The sequence below is a fragment of the Trichosurus vulpecula genome, chromosome 1 (assembly GCF_011100635.1).
Source record: "Trichosurus vulpecula isolate mTriVul1 chromosome 1, mTriVul1.pri, whole genome shotgun sequence".
In the NCBI taxonomy this organism is placed as follows: Eukaryota; Metazoa; Chordata; class Mammalia; order Diprotodontia; family Phalangeridae; genus Trichosurus; species Trichosurus vulpecula.
Genome location: NC_050573.1, coordinates 287,856,318 through 287,876,708, shown reverse-complemented (window position 1 = coordinate 287,876,708; position 20,391 = coordinate 287,856,318). Strand labels below are relative to the sequence as shown.

The window sequence follows — 20,391 nt, the reverse complement described above, 5'->3', positions numbered from 1 at the left end:
TGTCTAGTCCAACAGCTTTGTTTGGAGGAAGAAGAAACATGTGCAGAAGAGTGACTCACCTAATTTCCCACAACTAGCGTGTAAGTTTTGTGAATATTCATGTGATGTCATCTTTTCTGTTGGATGTTTTCCAAAAAGCTTGAAAATCCCCCAAATTGCATTTTCCCAAATGGTGGAAATCAGCAAGTATGATGTAATGTTTGAGAAGAATATTAGTTCCTGAACATTGAATATAATGTATTATGAAGTGGGTGGAAACATAAAAGTCCATTAATAAGTCTACTTTAATCAAGTGGCCAGACCTAGAATTAAGAATTCCCATCTTTTGTCAATGTTGAAGGAGTTGTAAAAAGATGAACATACTACCATATCAACTATTGTGGGAAACAATTGGAAATTATTCCAAGCAAGTAGCTTAAAAGTGTCCTACAAGGAGTTCAGTGATTAAAAGAAAGGATTCATATACATCAAAATATTCATAGTATAGTTTCGGAGAACTGGAAACAGAGTAGATGACTATCAAATGGTGAATGACTAAACAAGTTGTGATACATAAATATAATAAAATATTGCTTCACTCTGAGTTTATTAATATGATGGATACAAATAACCATGATAAGATTCATATGAACTGATAGAAACCAAAATAAACAGAAACAGGAAGATAATATAACATATGTATGGTATATATATACATACGTATATACACACACATGTGTGTATACATGTGTGTGTATAATATAACAATTATTATAACACATAAATGCAAATACCACCATTAACAAAATAACAGATGCTGAATTCTCTGGAATTACAAAGGCTGAGCTTGGTCTTTAAGAAGCTTAAATAAGCGTGTATCTCCCTTCCCTCCTTGCAGAAGGTGCATAGAATGTGGTGTACACATCAGGCTTCATTAATGGGTTGGTTTTGCTGCACTTTTCAAAAAATGTGTTGTAAGGAAGTACAGCTCTCTCCATGGGGAAGAGGGAAGGAATGTATTGGGAAGTATAGGTAACCTAAAACCAAAAGATTGCGGTAATTTTTTAAAAAAAATAATTAATCTGTTGGCATAGGCAAGTGCTATGCTATCAGTGAATTTATAAAGCCAGAAGCCTTAGCATCTAGTGGTGAATAGAATGAGTAGATACTTCTCAGGTGAAAGATAATAATGTAGCCTCTGATTTCATTTGGAATTGGAGGTCTCTGGTGAGGAAATCCTTCCACCAATACATATTGGCATGGTTTTTTTTTGTTTGTTTTGTTTTGTTTGTTTTTTTTTTTACTACTGATAACCTTTTATAGTTGACCAGAGGACTGAGAACTTAAATGATTTGCCCAGGCTCATAAGAGGCAATATCTATCGGGATTTGAATGCAGTTATTCCTGGTCTCAAGGGTGACCTTTTCTCTACTATGCCATAATATGTCTCTGCATATACCAAAGCCAATTCTGAAATTATATTCCTTTGGAACCAGTTCTATTCAATTCAATGTAATTGATATTTATTGACCAATACCAGGTTAGCTTGCCATAAACTAGGTGTGTGATATTGCCCACAGAGAATGTGGGCAGGGGACAGAACTTAGAAATTGTCCCCTTCTATTCCTGTTCAAGCAATATTTATATTCTACAATTTCTACCACACCACTAACTTTAAAATTGTGGTCATTTCAGTTAATAGTCTTCCACTTACATATCATATCCTTCAGGTTACTTCTGTAATTCTGTGCGTCTGTAGAAAAGTAAACATATTTGAATCCAAAAATTCAACAAATATGTGCTATCTCCTTTTTTCATTCCAGGCAAGATCTTCATTTATGTCTATGACCAATTTCTCTCCTTTTCTTATATATCATCTATCCTTATCTACTTGTTCTATGTGATTACTTCGTATGATCTAAGGATGACAGAATTTTCTGTGGAACTTTTTTCTCAGCTAGCCAGTTAGCACTTATTAAATCATATGTTAATTGACTAACCACATTTATTAAGCACTTGCTATATGTCAGGCATTGTGCCTTAGCACTTCCCAACCAGACTCTTGCAAATATCTTTTATGATCCATCTGCCCCACTAACTTTTCCTGTTGTTCTTTGCTGATTTTCCTGTATCTAATAAAGGCTACTAATTTCTAGTTTTTTCTTCAGTAAGAAAGAAAGCATGCTTCACTTGAAATTTCTTACTGAATCATTCTCTTAAAGTCAATGTTCTACTGTGTATTTATTTTTCACCCCTAAGAGATCAGAAAGGACAGCCTCTTCTACATTTGATTTTGCTATTCATGAAATTGAGTAGCAACTGTCAAATATTTGTAATTAGCAAACATTTATTAAATGCACTGGCCATCCCTCCATGCCTGGAATGCACCCTTTCCTCATCTCTACCTCAAAGAATCCCTCTCTTCTTTCCAACATGTAGAACAAGCACAACCATAAACATGAAACATTTCCTGAACACCACCTCCCATTGCTAGTACCACTGTCTCCTTTGTTGTTGTTATTATTGTGGTTGTTCAGTTGTTTCAGTCATGTTTGATTCTTCATGACCTCATTTGGGGTTTTCTTAGCCAAAATACTGGAAGGGTTTGCCATTTCCTTCTCCATCTCATTTTACAGATGAGGAAACTGAGGTAAATAGTCTTAAGTGACTTGATCAAAATTATATATCTAGTAAGTGTCCGAGGCCAGATTTGAACTCAGATTTTCCTGACTCTGGGCCCAGCGCCCTATTCACTGCACCACTTAACTGCACCTGTCTTCCTAACTACCTTTTATTTATCTAGTACATATTTATTTTCTTTACACTTATTCTGTATATACTGATATGGGTGTTTCTCTTCTCCTCCATTAAAATGTAAGGTCCTTGATAATAGCAATTGTTCTTTGTTTCTTTTTCTTTTCTCCTTTTTTGTGGCTATTCTATCTCCAGTTCTTAACAGAATAACCTCAGTAAAGGCTTAATAAGTGCCTCTTGATTGACTGATGGCATGCAAGTCAACTATGTTTACTGAGTCCCTTTTATGGTACTGTGCTGCATACTGAGGATGCTATAAAAGAAGACAGCCCTCCTCAATTAAGTGCCAATCTGACTGGGCAGAAAGAAATAACACGTGAAGCAATCTAAGAACAAAGCATGCCTATGTATATTTAAGTGCCAAATTTCATAGTACAGATAAGTGGTTGATAAGTTGAGAAATAGCAGATTTATTACACAGAATACCAGAAAATATTGTTTTGGGCCATCAAATATTCTAGTTCTTAATGAGAACTATTAAGGTAATAAAATTGTCAATTTGCAAACAAACATAACCCTAAAGTCGTGTTGGACATAATTTGATCATTTTTTAATGATGCAGATGATGCTTTAGCATCTTGTATTACCTCAGGTTCATCAATCAATCAACAAGCATTTATTAAGCTCTTACTTGTGCCAGGCATTGGTTCATCATGATGAACACGAATTACAATTAGACTGTGTGTGTGTATCTGTTCTAGTTAATACAGACTTGTAACAATTTTGATGTCACTCTCTCTACTAGAATTTTTACAGATTCATCCATGCCTTTTCATCTTGTACAATTATTGCCCATGTCATTCCATAAAACTTCCACAGAGAATCTACCAAATATACTAGAGGCTTTCCTTTATGTTTTAAAGTGTTTCATGGACTTTTGTGCAATATTTGAACTGATACCCCGCCTTGCATCATGACAAGTTCACTTCCTTTTCTAGTCATACATGTCCTTGAGACAATTTTTAGTGCCAATTCTCTCACACAAGTGATCATCAATCATATTTCCCAGCCCATTTACACTTACCATGCCTTATTGTAATTTCTGAAGTTCTTTTACTTTTATGTCTCATTTAATGTTTTTAGGTCACCTGCAATTCCAGTTCTTCATAAAGTGTAGTATTTTGTTTTTCATATATATGTGTGTGTGTGTGTGTGTGTGTGTATATATACATGTTTTTCATATGTGTTATATATACATATGTGTGTGTGTGTAAAATACTGCCATTTAAAAGATGGGCTTTTGTATCAGTGTCTTGAGATCTTTGGAAACATTATGAAGTTTCTCAGATGTGATCTAGCCTATGCTCTTCCTCCTACTTTAGGCCTTGCTCATTGGTCGTTTGGTTGTCTGTAGTGATAGTCCAAGGTGCAGGTACTGATGGACCAATGCAATAGACTACTCATCCAACTTCTTGTCACTGTAAGGGGGAAAATGTCTTCTTTATCTACTTGGTTTTTCCTTTGTGAGTGGCTAGACTATTGTCTTCTGAGTAGCCAAGGATTTGATTGAAAAGATTTTGTAGTGTCCCTGGGTTTGTTGCAACCAACCAATGTAATTCACAAACCAGGAAACATTTGAAGAACTTTGTAATCTATGGGAAATCATTTTTTGGTTTTGATATTCTGCAAGAAAATGGTGAATACCTTCAGTAATCATACATCTACCTGTTTATGTCTCATTTGTTATTACCAATAAATTAGTTGATTACTAGGCAGCAAGGTGGCACAGTGGATGAATTTGGAGCCTGGAGTCAGGAAGACCTGAATTCAAATTCTATCTTAGATGTTTACTATATGTGTAACCCTGGACAAGGCAGTCAGTCAATGAACGTTTATTGAACACCTACTTTGTGGCAGGCACTGTGCCAAGCACCGGTAATACAAAGAAAGGTAAAAGTACCTGTTCTCAGGGAGCTCACAGACTAATGGGGTAGATGAGATACAAACAACTATGTCCAAACAAGTCACATACGGTACAAATTTGAAATAACCAATGTCAAGAAAGCAATAGTATTAAGGTGCATCAGGAAAGGGTTCTTGTAAAAAGTGAAATTTTATCTAGGACTTTAAGGAATCCAGCAAAGCCAGGAGGCAGAGATGAGGAGGGAGAACATTCCAGGCATGAGAGATAGCCAGTGAAAATATCTGGAGTCAAGAGATAGAATGTTTTGTTCAAAAAACTTGAATGAGGCCAGTGTCACTGGATCACAGGGTATGTGGGGCAGGGGGCATAAGGTGTAAGAATTCTGAAAAGAGAATGTGGCAGGTTATAAGGGCTTTGAATAACAGAGGATTTATATTTGTTCTGGAGATGACAGTCACCTAAAGGTCAAGTCATTTAATCTCTATTAGCCTCAGTTTCCTCGTATGTACAAGAGATAGTATTAGTACCTGCCTCACACTGTTGTTTTGAAGATCAAATGAGACAATATTCATAAAGCACTTTGCAGATTTTCAAACACTATATAAATGCTAGCTATTATTAAGGATTAATTATTGAACAACTGTAAGCGTATGGTTGGAGCTCTCAAAAGATTGTATTGTATTAAAATATGAATCAAAGATATCTTTTTGGAAGACATCCTATAAAATTATGTTTTGGTTGTCCAAATCAAGTGATTTTTCAAAATCAACAACAACATAAACCACAGACTGCTTTTGTATTATCTATACCCCTCAGTCAATTGTGTCATTTTGAAAATGTGGTCTACTGGTAGTATAATGCCAAATTATGCCAACCACACAGTGCTATTACTGTATATTTGTATCATATTTTCCATTTTAAAAGTACTTTCATGTGTAATATCTCCCAATGTAACATCTGGCATTTATGTAGCGCTTCAAAGTTTGCAAAGCTATTTACGTATTTTGATTCAGTCAAACCTCACAACAACCCTGTGAGGTAGATGGTATTATTAATCTCATCTTACTTGGAAACTGAGGCACATACAGGTTAAGTGCCTTGCTCAGGGCCACACAGCTGGGGAACATCTGAAGTAGGATTCAAACTTTGGTCTTCCTGATTCAAAGTCCCATGCTCTATCCGCTGTGCCACTGCCTCTGTAGTTCCATAATCGTGTGAAGTCAACAGAGCATTTTTCTCTCTTACAGATGAGGAAAATGACTTAGAAAAAATCATTTATTTACTCAGTATGGTCTAAAAAGTAACCTACAGAACCATGGTTTATACCCAAATCTTTTTAAACAGTCTCATCTCCAAAACTTCCTGACTATGTGACAATGGGCAAGTCACTCAGTTTTCTGACCCTCAGTTTCCTCATTTGTAAAAACATAGACAATAGGGGAAGACAGGAAAGAACAAGCATTTATATAGTGCCTACTACGTGCTGGCCATTGTCCTAAGTGCTTTACAAATATCATCTCATTCAAACTTCACAACCCCGGGAAATAGATGTTATGATTTTACTGATTTTACAGATGAGGAAATCAAAGCAGACAAAGGTTAAGTGACTTACACAGCTCTAGTGAGTATGTGATGCCAGATTTGAACTTAAATCATCCTGACCACAGACTCAGCGCTCTATCCGCTATGCCACCAACTGCCATACATTGACTACCTATTGCACAGGGATGTTGTGATGCTCAAAAAAGGTATTATATGTAAAGCACTTTAAAAGCTTGAAAAATTTACAATTGCTGGCGGACAGAAAGTAGGATAGAATGATTATTCCATTCCTAACAGTTCTATCACACTTTTTAAATAAATGCCATTTGATGAATCAATAGATATGACACTCTAACTGAAATTTGGGGTGGACATGGAGTTAGAAATTCAGGACAGAGAATTGTAAATTAAGGTCTCGCTGCTGAAAAAGACAATTAAGTTAGAAAATGAGGAGAATTTTTCTCAAAGTTTATGAGAACATTTTGTGTTCTGTCTTGGCTAGAAGGCTGTAGCAGGGCATGACTTTTTTCCCCAAATATTTAAAGGGCTGTCGTGTAGAAGAAAGGATACGATATGTTCTGCTTGGCTCTAGAGGACAGAATTATGAGGAATGGATATAAGTTGTATGGGAGCAAGTCTAGGCTTAACATAAGGTAAAACTTCCTTAGAATTACAGTTAGTTGTTCTGAAGTGGAATAAACCCTATCTGGAGGTAGTGAGTTCGCCCTTATTAAAGGTATTCAAGCAAGGTTGAATAATCACTTACTTGTTGGATATATTGTAGAAAGGAATTCTTGTTCTGGTACAGGTTAGATTAGATGACCTTTGGAATCAACAAAACAAAGCAGCAGTCCTCTGAATCCAAGAATTTATGGAATGCTCTGTATCCCTATTCCTTTCTATAATGAAGGAAAGGTGATCTCATATCCCTTCTCTGGAACTGAATTTAGTCAATAGCAAAGTTTTTTTATTACTTGGCTAAAATGTCTTCACTGACATTTCATGCTGATTCCTTGCTGTTGGTGTAACAATTACCTGGATTTTCAAAAGCTACACCAATAGAGACCAAAGTTGTGTCCAATCCCACAAAAGTAATAAGGCATAATGGTGGAATTTGTATTTGTTGTCTGAGAACTAACCTAGTTAAATTAGAGAAGCAGAGTACTAGAAAGTTGATCACAAAGTGATGGATTTTTTTGACCATTTTGCAATACATGAAAATGTCTGGTAGATTCACACCAATGAAATCATAGATTCTTGAAGCAATGAATTAGAAACCAAGACAAATGGTGGGAACCAAGTTTTATTCTTATTTCCACTGCCCTCCCTCCTCCAATTGTTGTTGAGAGTTTTCAGTCATATCGACTCTTTGTGACCCTGTTTGGGGCTTTCTTAGCAAAGATACTAGAATGGCTTGCCATTTTCTTCTCCAGCTGATATTACAGATGAGGAAACTAAGGCAAACAGGGTTAAATGACTTGCCCAGGGTCACACAACTTGTAAATATCTGAGACTAGGTTTGAACTCAAGAAGATGAATCTTTGTAATTCCAGGCCCAGCACTCTATTCACTGTGCTATCTAACTCCCAATTGTAGTGATTAGAGTAATATTTTTGTCTCTTTATGGAATACATTTTTAGTTCTAGCTATATGTAGTTGCTTATAGTTAAGGTTTAAGGTTCTAATGTTCATTCAACAGTCATTCAACAAATATTTTAAAGAACTATATAGAATGTATAGTACTAGGTGGTAGGACAGATATCTAAATGAATGAAATGTGGTCCCTTCCCTTAAAGAGCCTACAGTCTAGCAAAGAGAATATTCCTCATAAAAATGCTATATTGCCCAAAACTTCCATATAATTCCAATAATTTTTTTTCTGAAACAATCTTTCTAAAACAAAAGCCTATCAAGTCTTATTTGATAAATCAATTTTTATTAACCTGGATAAATTTGCATTTAAATGAAGTTGGGATCCACTTTTCCATCTTCCTTTTCCTCGGCTTTGCCTAATTTTCTCCATATGGAGCAGTTGGGGAGAGAGAATCTACAGTGGCAGAACCTTTCAGGCTGCCCCCTTCTCTCAGAAATGCAGCCTAACCCATCATCCACTGTCATCAACATCATTTGTTGTCTGCATATAATTTGAATTTGTTTGCTTCCTCCAGATTCAAATACAAAGAGTCCAGTAAACAAGCAATCCTCCTCAGCCACAAGGTCATAGGCCCAGGCTGCTTCTCAGTTTACTTCGGTTATGTTAGGCTTAAAGCCAACATGTATCCACTCTATCGTATGTTGGAACTCTGAAAACTACTCAGGATGGTTGTGTTGAGTGCCAATATCAACAGAAGAAAAATTTGTAATCCACCCTACATTTGGACTTTGCCATCTTCAAGATTTTTTTTCAATCTTTCAATTCTTGCCTGTTCTGAGCATTCAAGAGGGACACATACTGGTTTAAAACCCACTTTCCATCTTCTAGCTCTGTGTAGACATTTTGACACATATAGTAACTCATTTTGTCCCCAAAGCAATTACATAAAACTGCCCCCCTTCTTCCAAATGGCATGATGCACATGAAATATTTAATTTTTTCTATGTCCTCTGCTTTGCACATGTGAGATAAATACCTGTTCTGTGCACTTGCTATTCCATATGCTTTAAAAATATACACTTAGAACTCCTCTTGCTTTTAAGGTATTTACATTCTCCATACTATGATCAAGAATTTTATTAGTTCAACACCATGCCTTTAGGTAGGACTACAAAGAAGCCCTCTAATATACACGCCAGCTTAAACTGCAGATGTTTATTTAGAGAACATGACTCTAAAATCTTGATAATGCTTCCTGTTGGGTGCTTGCTAGATATTCAGTAGAATGAAGTTCTGTTAGTAATATGTTATCATGTCATTCTGACCATAGACTATGCTAAATCAAAACTTAGCTAAATGCTTAAAATAATCAAGTTCGTCTTGGCCAATACCAGTAATCCTACTGTTTTGGATGTTTAGATATGAGGCAGAGTCGTCAACAATAATGATAACAAAACAAATCTTACAAGGTAATGGAAATTCGGTTTGGGGTATGACATTTTAATTTTTGGCCAATCCATAATTAAAGTTACTTGAGACAATATGGTATAGTGGAAAAAGGAATTCGACTGAGAACAATTTGCTCTCTGTTCTAGTCCTGGGTCTCCTACTGTTTGCTGTGTGACCTAGGATGAGTCGGGAATAGGAGATTACAAACTAACAGAAGAAATAAGATATATGCATAATTGAGAATGGCACAAAGTAGAATGTAGTGAAAGAGGATCCTAGGTCAAGTGCTAAAATACATGTGAGTCTGAGGAAATCATCCAAAGGGTTGGGAGATGGCTTGTATAGAGATAAGAAAAGTTCCATGAAGAGCCTTGAAGGAGAAACTAACTTCAGATAGAGATGGGTCTCAGTTTTTTTTAGAGTAGGAATACATGAATTTTAAGACATCTTTAGTAGAATTCTGTTCATCTGATCCAGGGACCTTTGCTGTACAAACAGATTTCTTTAGAAAGTTTATAACCAAATGATGACCAAGACTTACATTTAAATTGTGTTTAAATATTATGTTTAATAGTGTTTAGTCACTTGTCTCCTGTCTCCATTTTTCCATGTTTTTCTAATTTTGAGTTGTCATCCAAAAGTATTTGAATCCCAGATGGGCATAGTGCTATACAAAGAGAAATAAACATAGTCCCACCCTGTAGGAATTTACAGTCTAAAATAGGTAACAGGCAAGTACATATAATCAACGTTTCATTATCCATGGTAATAGAAGGTATATCTATACTTGCTTTAGAAAATTCAAAACAGCATATAAACCAAAAATCAAATCTATTTATCTTTGGAATGCATTTTATGATTTTCCCCAAAAAGTACATATCTCAGCCTAATTGTGTTTTGCTCAGGCTATAGAAAAATGAGTGTACATTCACTGAGCCACATGTGACTGATGGAAGATCCCAGGCATGAACTTGTTAGAGTAAGCCAACATGGGATTCAACTAAATATCACAAATAACACACCTAGTGGATTCTTTACTTATGGATAATTGATAGTTTACTGTAATCAATCGAGAGATATCTGTTAAGCATCTACAAGCTGTCCCACAGAGCTGAAGAAGGTCTTTGTTGGCAAGACAGGAAAATGTTGTCCACTACAGGCTGTGAGCTTTCACACTAATAACTGAGATGATTTGTAACACAAATAAAATGCATTCTATGAAAATGTACCTTTCTGGCATTGAAATACATAAATATATAAACCATAATACTTATAAGTATTCCTTCATTATGTATTTTGTGCATTTTACCTGCCTACACTAACTTGCCCAATCTTAGTCAATGTGAATGTATGAAATTATCATCTTCTCATTGAATAGGTATGACCATATCATCACCCTCCTCAAAAGTATTCAGTGACTCCATATTATCTAGAATAATGATCCCCTAATTTTTTTTATCATACTTCCCTCTCAGAAAATAAAATTGAGCATTCAGCCCCACTTACCTTTCCATGGTGTTTATCTTTCAATTCCATCTAGCAATTATGTAAAAAAATTATGGAAAACTAGCTAGTAAATTTCCATCTCCTTTCTATCTATCAGTTGTCCTTGCAAACTAATCATAAGGTATTATGTTTGCAATTCTTTGTTTGGAAGAATTTAAAACAGGTTAGAAAACTCTGTTTCCAAAGTGAACTTTGTAGATGTGAGTTTTTATAAGTCACACATATTGTTTTCAGCAACAAAAACTTGATTTTTAAAGTCTTGTTAATCATAATGATGTCATACTATCATTAGCTGTTATCTCGAGACACAAAATACACTTAGCGTGAAGTTCATTTTTCATGACCGAGGGTGTAAATCTATATTTTAAATATTTTTGGTCGTTTCATCATTTTTAGCCAAGTTCTTGTCAGATCCAATTAGGTCGTCATTGCATTTTCTTCATGATATGAATGATAAAGGGTTCTCTAGGAATAGAGGAGTTAGATGTATCATTTTCTTATTTTCCTGTGCCTAAATTATTAGTGCTATCTTCACTCCATGTTTCCTTTGCAGAATTCTTTGTAAACCACTTGTCCAATTTGTGAGGACCATTTATAAGGAGTTCTTAGTGTTTTTGTGTGCTGTAGACCCCTTAGTCACTCTGGCAAAACCTATAGACTGCTTCTCAGAATAATGCTTTTTTTTAATTGAAAGAAATGCTAAATTTCAGTTAAAAGTTAGTGAAAATATAGTTGTAATTTTTCCCATCCAATTTCATGGACCCCCCTGAAATCTCTTTACAAACCTCTTGTAGATATAACTGGTTTAAATAAAATTAGAGAATATAATGCATATAATCATTTAAACCAGGACACATATATTGAAGTATATCACAAGTGAACAAGCAAGTGAGGGTGGCATTTTGAACCTTCCATGCTATGGAATTCACTGTGTTCTTTTAAGATGCCTTATGTACTCACATACCATACATGACTTATGACCATTGAATGAGATTGCCAGTGTTGATAATGTGTATATTAAATATTATTAAAGAATAATTTCTTTATCTTCTTAGATAAAAATAAATAGAAAAAGTTCTACTTCTTTTATTCCTGAGTCTCAAAGGACCATCTTGAGCATTCCATGTGTTATATGCACCACGCTTTAGAAATTCCTTGTTAGTAGCATAAATACATTGAGTATCTTTCAAAATCTAGTTTCAACTTACATTTATACCCTTATTTTATAATCCTTCCCCTTGAAATATTCTAACTTTCAGTCAAAGTGGATAGGGCCAGATCCCTCCTTCTACCTCAGACTGTTCCTTATGCCTGAAATGGATTATCGCCTCAGAAGCTCATACATTGAACTGAAACTGGATCCAGAGGTCATTCTCTCATTTTCTAAATGAGGAAACTAAGGCTCATAGAGGCAAAATTCCACATCCAAAGCCGCACAGTAAGTGATAGAGGGAGGATCAGATCCAGGCCCCTCTGACTTCAAATGCAGTGTGCTTATCACAATCTTCTCACCTGTACTATTAAAATCATTTTCACTCTTAAAGCTCAGCTCAAGTGTTATCTCTTTCCTGAAACCTTCTCCATGCCAGGTGAAAATTTTTCCTCCTCCATTATGTTTTATGTTATTTTATATAACATTTGTCTAGACACAGCTCTTATCACCCCATATTACCTCTAAGATCTGTGAAAGCAGAGACTAGATCATTTTTTCCTATATCCCCAGCACCAAACATAGCAATTTGTATATAGTAGTGATTCAGTGTTTGTTCAATTTAATTGATTTATATTTATAAGAAAAAGAAATAATCTGAGACATAATTAGAATGTTAGTTTAGTTTAGTGAAGTTATTTCAATATAGAGTTTGGAAGAGGAATAGACATTTTTAATAGCACTGTTTTTTTTCCTTAGGAGAACCGGTACGTGGACACACACATACACATAGGCTCTCCCTTTGTCTCTGTCTCTGTTTCTGTCTCTGTCTTTCTATCTCTGTCTCAACCTTCATTCTTTAAGTAATTCTTAAAATTATTGTCCATGCAACTCCTTAACATGGTATATAATAATGCCAGACAGAAATTATTATTTACAATATTTAAACTGTGAAAAATATGACAGGTGAAGGTCCCTATAACTACAACACTTGATTTCTTTTCATTTATGCAATGTGGTCCCATCATTCATTTATCTCAAGGTCCCAGGTAAATATCTTCTCAAAAATTTTCTTCTTTTTCTTTGAACAACAAAAATTAAAACATTTCTCTTTAAAAAAAAGTCCTCTTCATCCTTTTCTCTCTCCCACCCATTACGTGTGTGTGTATGTGTTTGTGTGCTTACACACCTCATTCACTCTCTCTTCAATTATGACAAGAAAATAGGCCCATCCCAGGTGACTCTGCATAGAATGGTAGTTGAACTATATTCAAGATTCTATAGCCTCTCTTAAAGATAAGGTAACAATATCTATAGTCTCAGTGGGAGAGACCATTGAAGATACTGTTACATGTAATATACTATTTAGTAGGAACCAGTAACATTGTATAATGGTGCAAATAAATTAGCAAAGGGTTAGAGCTGGAGAGGTTTTCCTGAAGGTGGTATTTCTGTTCTACTGTTGAGGAGGATAGAAGGAATATGGTTGGAAGAGATCCTGGAAACTATTTCAGATATCCACAAAGAGAACCCGAGGAAAAAGAGCAATGTATATATGAGAGAAGGGCCATTCTGGCTGAAGAGGAAACGTTTCCACAGAAGCAAGAAATGAAGTTAGGAATGAGAAGTCATTTGGTAGAGGACGTTCAAGTCTCTGAGCAGGCATTTTATCTTAATTTGGAATCCTTATTGTGTCTGGGAGAGGAAAGCTGAATAACTGAAGAAGTAATTGACACAGATAGCCTGAAGGGCCTTATATACTTGTCTCCCCAAAGGTAGGAAGCAATCCTGTGTTCCATACCATTTTGTTTGAAAAAAATTGTGAGGGTAAAAGGTTTTGCTGTCTTTCCATGGAAACAGGGAGGGGAAAAATGATATAATCTGCTTTTGCCATGTATAAGTTCAATGAATATCTTTTAAATATCCATTGTTATTCTGACTCTCTGACATGTGGATTGAGACTTTCAACATAAAACTTCAACAGAAAGACATCTATGTATTTAGACCTACACTCAGCTTACGAACATACTGGGAAATAAGTGGCCTCTCTGTCCAGAGAACATGTGTTTCTTGAAGGGAGGGAAAAGTTAACTATGTTATTATGACATATATTAGGTAGGGGGTTGGATGAAGTAACTCTTAAGATTCCTTCCAACTCTAAAACTGTATAATTCTTTGACAATTTCTGTCACTATAAAAGCAAATAATTTAGGGCTGGAAAAGACCTTAGAGATGATCTCATATAACTCTTCATTTTATACAAAAAGAAACTGAGACCTAAAGAAATTCAAGAGCTTCTTGAAGGGCACCCAGTAGCAAAATCAGGCCCAGAGCCCACATCTGCTTCCTCTAGTGATGTTCTCTTTTCAGCATGACATGCTGACTCTTGTGATTTGGGGAGAAAAGGGGTAGGGTAAGGAGAGGTCAAGACCTATGCCTTTCATCAAGAGCAGTAATTCCTGGTGCAGAAACTGCCTCCGCTGATTCAGGACAGCAACTTGTCTGTAATGAATATAGTTTTAGAGAATCACTCTAAACAGTGGGACACTAATCGACATGCTTATGGTAACACAGCTAGCATGTAGAACCTGAAACAAAATCGTCCTAACTCCAAGAACAGCTCTCTACCTGTACTATCACACTTTATTTCTTAATTTAACAAAAATTTTAACAAAAAATTTAATTTTTTTTGTTTCTTTTATTTTATCTTTGCCTATGCATATAAAACCACAGGTTCTTTATGTATCATACGTGTGTATATTGCTATTTTGTAACAATGTTAACCATATTTTTAAAGGTGATAAAATGATTAATTTTATAAGACCTGAGTTCCTAGAATTTAAAGCTAAAGCCTAAAGGGGTGTATTATTTCACTCTGACACAATACTGGGAAAAAATAGGCATAGACCCTGCAGGATGTCCAGAGAGGAAAAACAAAATGATTGTAAGACCACAGGAAAGAAAATGTTTGCAGAAGGATTAAAAAGAACTCAATAAGTGCTATATAATTTAGTTAAGCTAAGCAATAACTAAGAGAAGATGATTGCCATCTCTTATTAAATATTTGAAGGGTGTAAACACTACAGATGAAAAACATATTTCAATGTTGAGATATATAGCAAGTAGGAAAAATTCTAAAACAGAACATTTCAGACAAACTTCAACTTGATGAAAGAGATTAATTTTTTTTTAAAAAGGGATTTCCAAAGACAATTGGTTGAAGCCCTATTTCTTTTTAATATTTAATATTGAAAACTAAACAGGAGACTACACTGGAAGGCAGCAGTCTACCTACGAGAATCCTCAGTTTCCTTAAGATAGTCAGTTGTTTTTGTTGATCTTTTCCCCCATCATTCATTTTGTTTTTACTAACAAGGATTGACTTTTTTTAGTGAGTGTAAGAGAAGACTGAGAATGAGAACAAAAGAAAGCAAATTAGAAAATTTAATATTGTTAATGTGATTGATTTGTGCAGGAAATGAGCATTTTTCAAATGTTGATATGATAGAAAATATAGCATAAATATGTAGTCAGGTTTCAAATGTAAATCATGTTACTATACATATATATGTATAAAATTCAGGTTTATGGCTTTATTTCAAGAAAGTAGTTTATAAATTTATTTTAATAAGCAATATATGATCTTTTATGGCTTTATCCTTCAATAGAAGAAAATCATACCTAAGTAGTGGTGATCTCCCTTACTCTCCCCCATTTAAGTATATATATATATATAATTTCATTCAATATTATTTATTCATTAGAAGTAAATTAAGAGCTGGAAGAAATATTTATTTTCATGGTAGTAGTTATCTTCTATAAGACCTAGCATTTTGTGAAAGCTAATGTATTATTTGAAAAAATATTGGGGAAGTGAATTATATATATATATATATATATATATATATATATATATATATATATGTATGTATGTATGTATGTATTTTAAGAGGAGAAAACCAGTTTTGTATCAAGAGTTTCTTAACTTATCAAAGCATCATAGAATATATTATCTCCAATTGAATAAACTAACAGAATACAAGTAATTAATCCTAATGCATCTAATGTATCATTTTTTTAATATTTGAGTAATTTCTCATAAGTGAAAAGCAGAGTGTCACAAATCTATGGAGGAAGTCCTTTGGATTTGTGTAAGGAGAGAAGGTGAATATTATATTCTCTACTCTCATGCATGAGAACAGTCCTGCTCTTAAGACTCATCTCATATGACCTGGGTCATATTGGCCTGGTTGAGTGATTTCCCTGGGCTAACATTAGAGAGGCAATTCTAGATACTATCATACTCCTACCTTCCACCCAGAGTATATTTTTCTGTTCATCATTTTCCATGAACCAAAAAGTCTTCTCTGGGCTGTTAGACAGCTGGAAGAACAACTATTATGACAGATTTATGCTTTTCTTGACACAGACAAGCACTATTCATTTTGATACCCTTTGGAGAATTTAGGAGAGAACTGACAAAGTATTTTTGCTACTCTATGACTTTGAACGTGTATTGTATCACAGAACCACAGATGGGAAACCACAGATGGGAAAAATTAAATATATTAAGTTAGAATGTGACTTACTTTGTCCAGTTTCAAATTAAGGTGGTATTGCCTGACCATGCTGATGTTAATGTTTTTGTCCTTCAAAAAAATCTATGATCCTATCTTAACATTTTTTGCAAAACAATTGCTTTCTAATAGATATTACCTGTATCATTAGGACCTCTACCCAGAATTGAGGTTAAGTGAAGTATAAATATTTTAAAAGTTCCCTTTGAATTAGAACAACCGGTACTATAGTATTAAAACTAAAAGGTGAAAGTCATTTGTGTATTTCAGCAGAGTACAGTACAATCCACAGTCCTTCAACACCTATTAAAGATTCAGATTCAGATCGATTGCGCCGTGGTTCAGATGGGAAATCACGTGGGCGGGGCCGAAGAAACAATAACCCTTCACCACCACCAGATTCTGACCTTGAGGTATGTTATGTGCCGGGGCCCAAAAGAAACAGTTATATGATGGTATTGGGTGTATTTGCATAGGTAAAGAACAGAATAACTTTTACTGCTTTATCTGTCGGAGAAATTATATAGTAAAGCAATTATCTTCTTGATATTTCATTTTGCCCCAGAGTATGGTGGCAAATTCTCTAACTTTTGCTTATAAAGCCAATTTTATTCATAAAATTCCACATTTCCCCTAATTTCCTATTAAACAGCAGGAATTCTGGAAAATTAGCACAATACCATCAAAAATAATTTTACAGATTCTTTATACAAAGAGTAGAAGGTAGTTCTATATTAAGACAGACCATTAGCATGTTTATTTAAAAAGCATAAAAAACATAAAAGAGGAGGAGATTTCATAGCACTACTAGTCTTTTTGTATGGTGGTAGAGATGGTTGAGTGGGAGGTGGGGCGCGGGAAGAGGAGGGACAAGGAAAGGATAGAAATAAGAAAGCATTATATTCCATGGGATCCTCTTCATAATTATAATAGTTCCTATCACCAAATTCAACCTAGGTGTATAGGGCGTGAGACAGAATTTATGCAAGATTCTTTTAGAAAAAATTTTGTCTAAATAATTTAACAGTAGCTCCACCTTTGAAGGTTTTAAAATCCAACAAGAGCAAATTGTTATTTCTTGTTAGCAACCCTTACATCATACTAGGTAAGGATCTGGTATAAAATGTGGATCTCCAAGTTATGTAGCTACTAAAACTTTGCTTTTTAAAAGAAAAAAGAGAGGAATTGGATGTTTATTTCTTTCTAATATTTTTAATGAGAAATATGAGGAACAAAAGAGAAACCAATGGCCTACTTTTTAATCAAACTCTGTCTTTATTGGGGCAAAGGACAGAATAGTCCTGCCTCTTAAATTCAGAACTAAGATTGAGATTGTGCCCATTCAACAGATGGACAAATAAATAATTGTGTACATATTGCTACCTAGCACTCTCCCCTATATATAAATTTTTGTTACAAATACAATTTTTAGCTTTTTGGTCACTTAGTTTAGTAAGACTAATGGATAGCTAGAAGCTATATCTGATGCTCCTCGTTGATTTCTCTGTAAGAATACTGAAAAAATTATGTTTTCAGTATATCAGACATTTCAATATAACTTTTCATATCAATGTTAATTTGAGTCATACACTTCTTAATTGGTATACAGATACATTGATTTGGTTCTATTTTTGCAGAGGGTATTCATCTGGGATTTGGATGAGACAATCATCGTTTTCCATTCCTTGCTTACTGGGTCCTATGCTAACAGATATGGAAGGGTGAGTACTGAGGAACAAATGTGCCAATTTGTAGCTCCTTTGAACTGAGGATTAATCTTGGGATTCTGGTGGCAAAATTAGCTACGGGTAATAATTTAAGGCAGGATCTTGGGATTTTTCATTGAGATAGGTATGTGTCAGTGGTTTCATAACCATTTATCACAATGGAAGCATTTTTAAAGGGGCTACATGAAACCTCTGAGGGTATTTTAAGAGAAAGTCTTTCCCTTTTTTTAAACCATTTTTCCAGGGGATTAGAAACAAGAAGGTAATCCTATGTCTGACACTGAATGAATTATTGTCACATTGCGTACATGCTGTCCACAAGCTTCCATTTCTTGGTGCATAAAGTGGGAATATTTAAGAAATGTCATGAATTTTGGGTAGTCTGGAATTGAGAGCATCTATCCTTAAAAAAGCAGAAAAATAAACCCTTAAAAATATGATTTCATTCAAAGTTTTTTTGTCCAAGAAAGACAACCCCCTACCCCCACCCCAATCTTGCTGTTTTATTGAGTGACAAGTTAGAACAGACAGGGTAAGTGGTCCACGTGAACAGTTTCCTCACTAAACACAAATGTTTAAGAAAAACTAATCTAGAATATCAAGGAAGATATTTCCCCAATTTTTTTTAACTATTTAAAATGTGCATACCCTGCTTTAGACAGAATAAATTTGTTAACTTTATCACCATATTTTATTTTGTAGTGCAGAGTTGTTGACTTATTGGGTCTTCATACCTGTACTGTTTTGTATGTTTTGGATAGAAGTAGGAGGCCAAGAGAGTTCTGACATATTCTTGAGGACACTGATCATAGTTTGAAATTTGTCATAAACTGCTGACTAGTGTCCAGTTCATCAGAAAATCTTAGAGTTAGCAAGACTTTTAAGTGGTCTTCTGTTCAATAAACCTGTAATAAACATGACATGAGAAAAAAATAAGTTTTTTTTTCTCAAAAAGGCCCTTCCAGGAGTTAATAAAGGGTACTCTGGCCTGACCTGGAAGCTAAATGACATTAGGATTCCCTTCATCCTCTCCGTGATTTGGGAGGTCTTAGAAAACAGCTCAGGTAGCTTAGGAGCAAGCCTGATTTAACTGATCTTGGATTTACTGTGGTAGAGCTAAATATGTGGTTGTACTTTACTATGTGTGTTATAAGGAAATTAAGGCTGGACAATGGACTAGTAGTTCTGTCTCTATAGGAACCAGTTACTTGAGAGCTAGCTTAGTCACAGTGGGTTAGGCGATTGAATGAGAAAGGCCATTCAGTAAGTTGATACTGGATCTCATTGATATAATACAAAATTAGGGCATGTTACAGCAATATGTACTCCCCCCCATCCAGAAAAAAAAGGAGTTTGAGAATGTCCTTCCTTCAGTGTAATCCTATCTGTGGGAAGAACACAGAATGGGTGTTATGAGGAAATGTTGTTTTATAACAAAGGTGATGGGAACAAAGAGAGAGAATGTTGTACGCAGAACAACACGTAGGGAGAAGAAAAATTACAGCATCTTACAAGAAGAATGAAGTCCATAACCATTGATGTAAATCTGTTTTTAATAGTTACTAAGGTACATGCCAATTTACAAAATTAAAAGCATCTTCTATTCTTCTATTTGACACTGGTAATGCATATTGAAAATACAAGCAATGTAAATATCAAAATATACATCCAAAAACAATTATTAGGCAGTTTGGCATTGGGCTAATATTTCCATAAAGGACCATACTGATATTGCCACATCATCCTCAGATTGTTTAGCACTTATAGTGCTTCAGGGAGAATGGACTAGGTCATCTTTGTTTGAGAACTTTGTTTTTATACTTCATTAACACATAACATGAAATTTAGAGGTCAATGAAAATTTGGAGATCATAAAATCCAACTTCCCTTATTAGGGAAAATGTGGTGCAAAAAATGTATAACACTATATAAGCATTATGGTTTTTTTCTGGTTAAAAAAGTCATATAAATTGTTGTCTATCAGCTTTTAAGGATAGCCACTAGTAACTTTGTAATCATTCAAGGAAGACAGGAAATAATGAAATTATTGCATATGCCTCAATCTCATAGGGGCATGGCCAGCCCAGCATCCACAGCCACCATTTAGCTGCACACAACCTGAATAAAGGCTGCTCAAGATAAAATGGGAGATATGAGCCTTTCCAAGTATTGCTACCAACACTGTTCAC

The 20,391-nt window shown here is 34.9% G+C and overlaps 1 protein-coding gene across 6 annotated transcripts in view; it reads left to right on the top strand.

Annotated features, from left to right (window-relative positions):
• EYA1 (EYA transcriptional coactivator and phosphatase 1) overlaps positions 1-20,391 on the top strand; it is a 159,649-nt gene that overhangs the window by 69,263 nt on the left and 69,995 nt on the right. For 3 of the 6 annotated variants that reach the window (XM_036765897.1, XM_036765889.1, XM_036765883.1), the window contains exons 9-10: positions 16,749-16,888; positions 18,113-18,196. In XM_036765897.1, coding sequence (XP_036621792.1) covers positions 16,749-16,888; positions 18,113-18,196 — 224 coding nt within the window. Of the gene's footprint in view, positions 1-16,721; positions 16,889-18,112; positions 18,197-20,391 lie in introns of all 6 variants that reach the window. The other 3 variants (XM_036765874.1, XM_036765866.1, XM_036765859.1) reach the window with 2 other exon arrangements.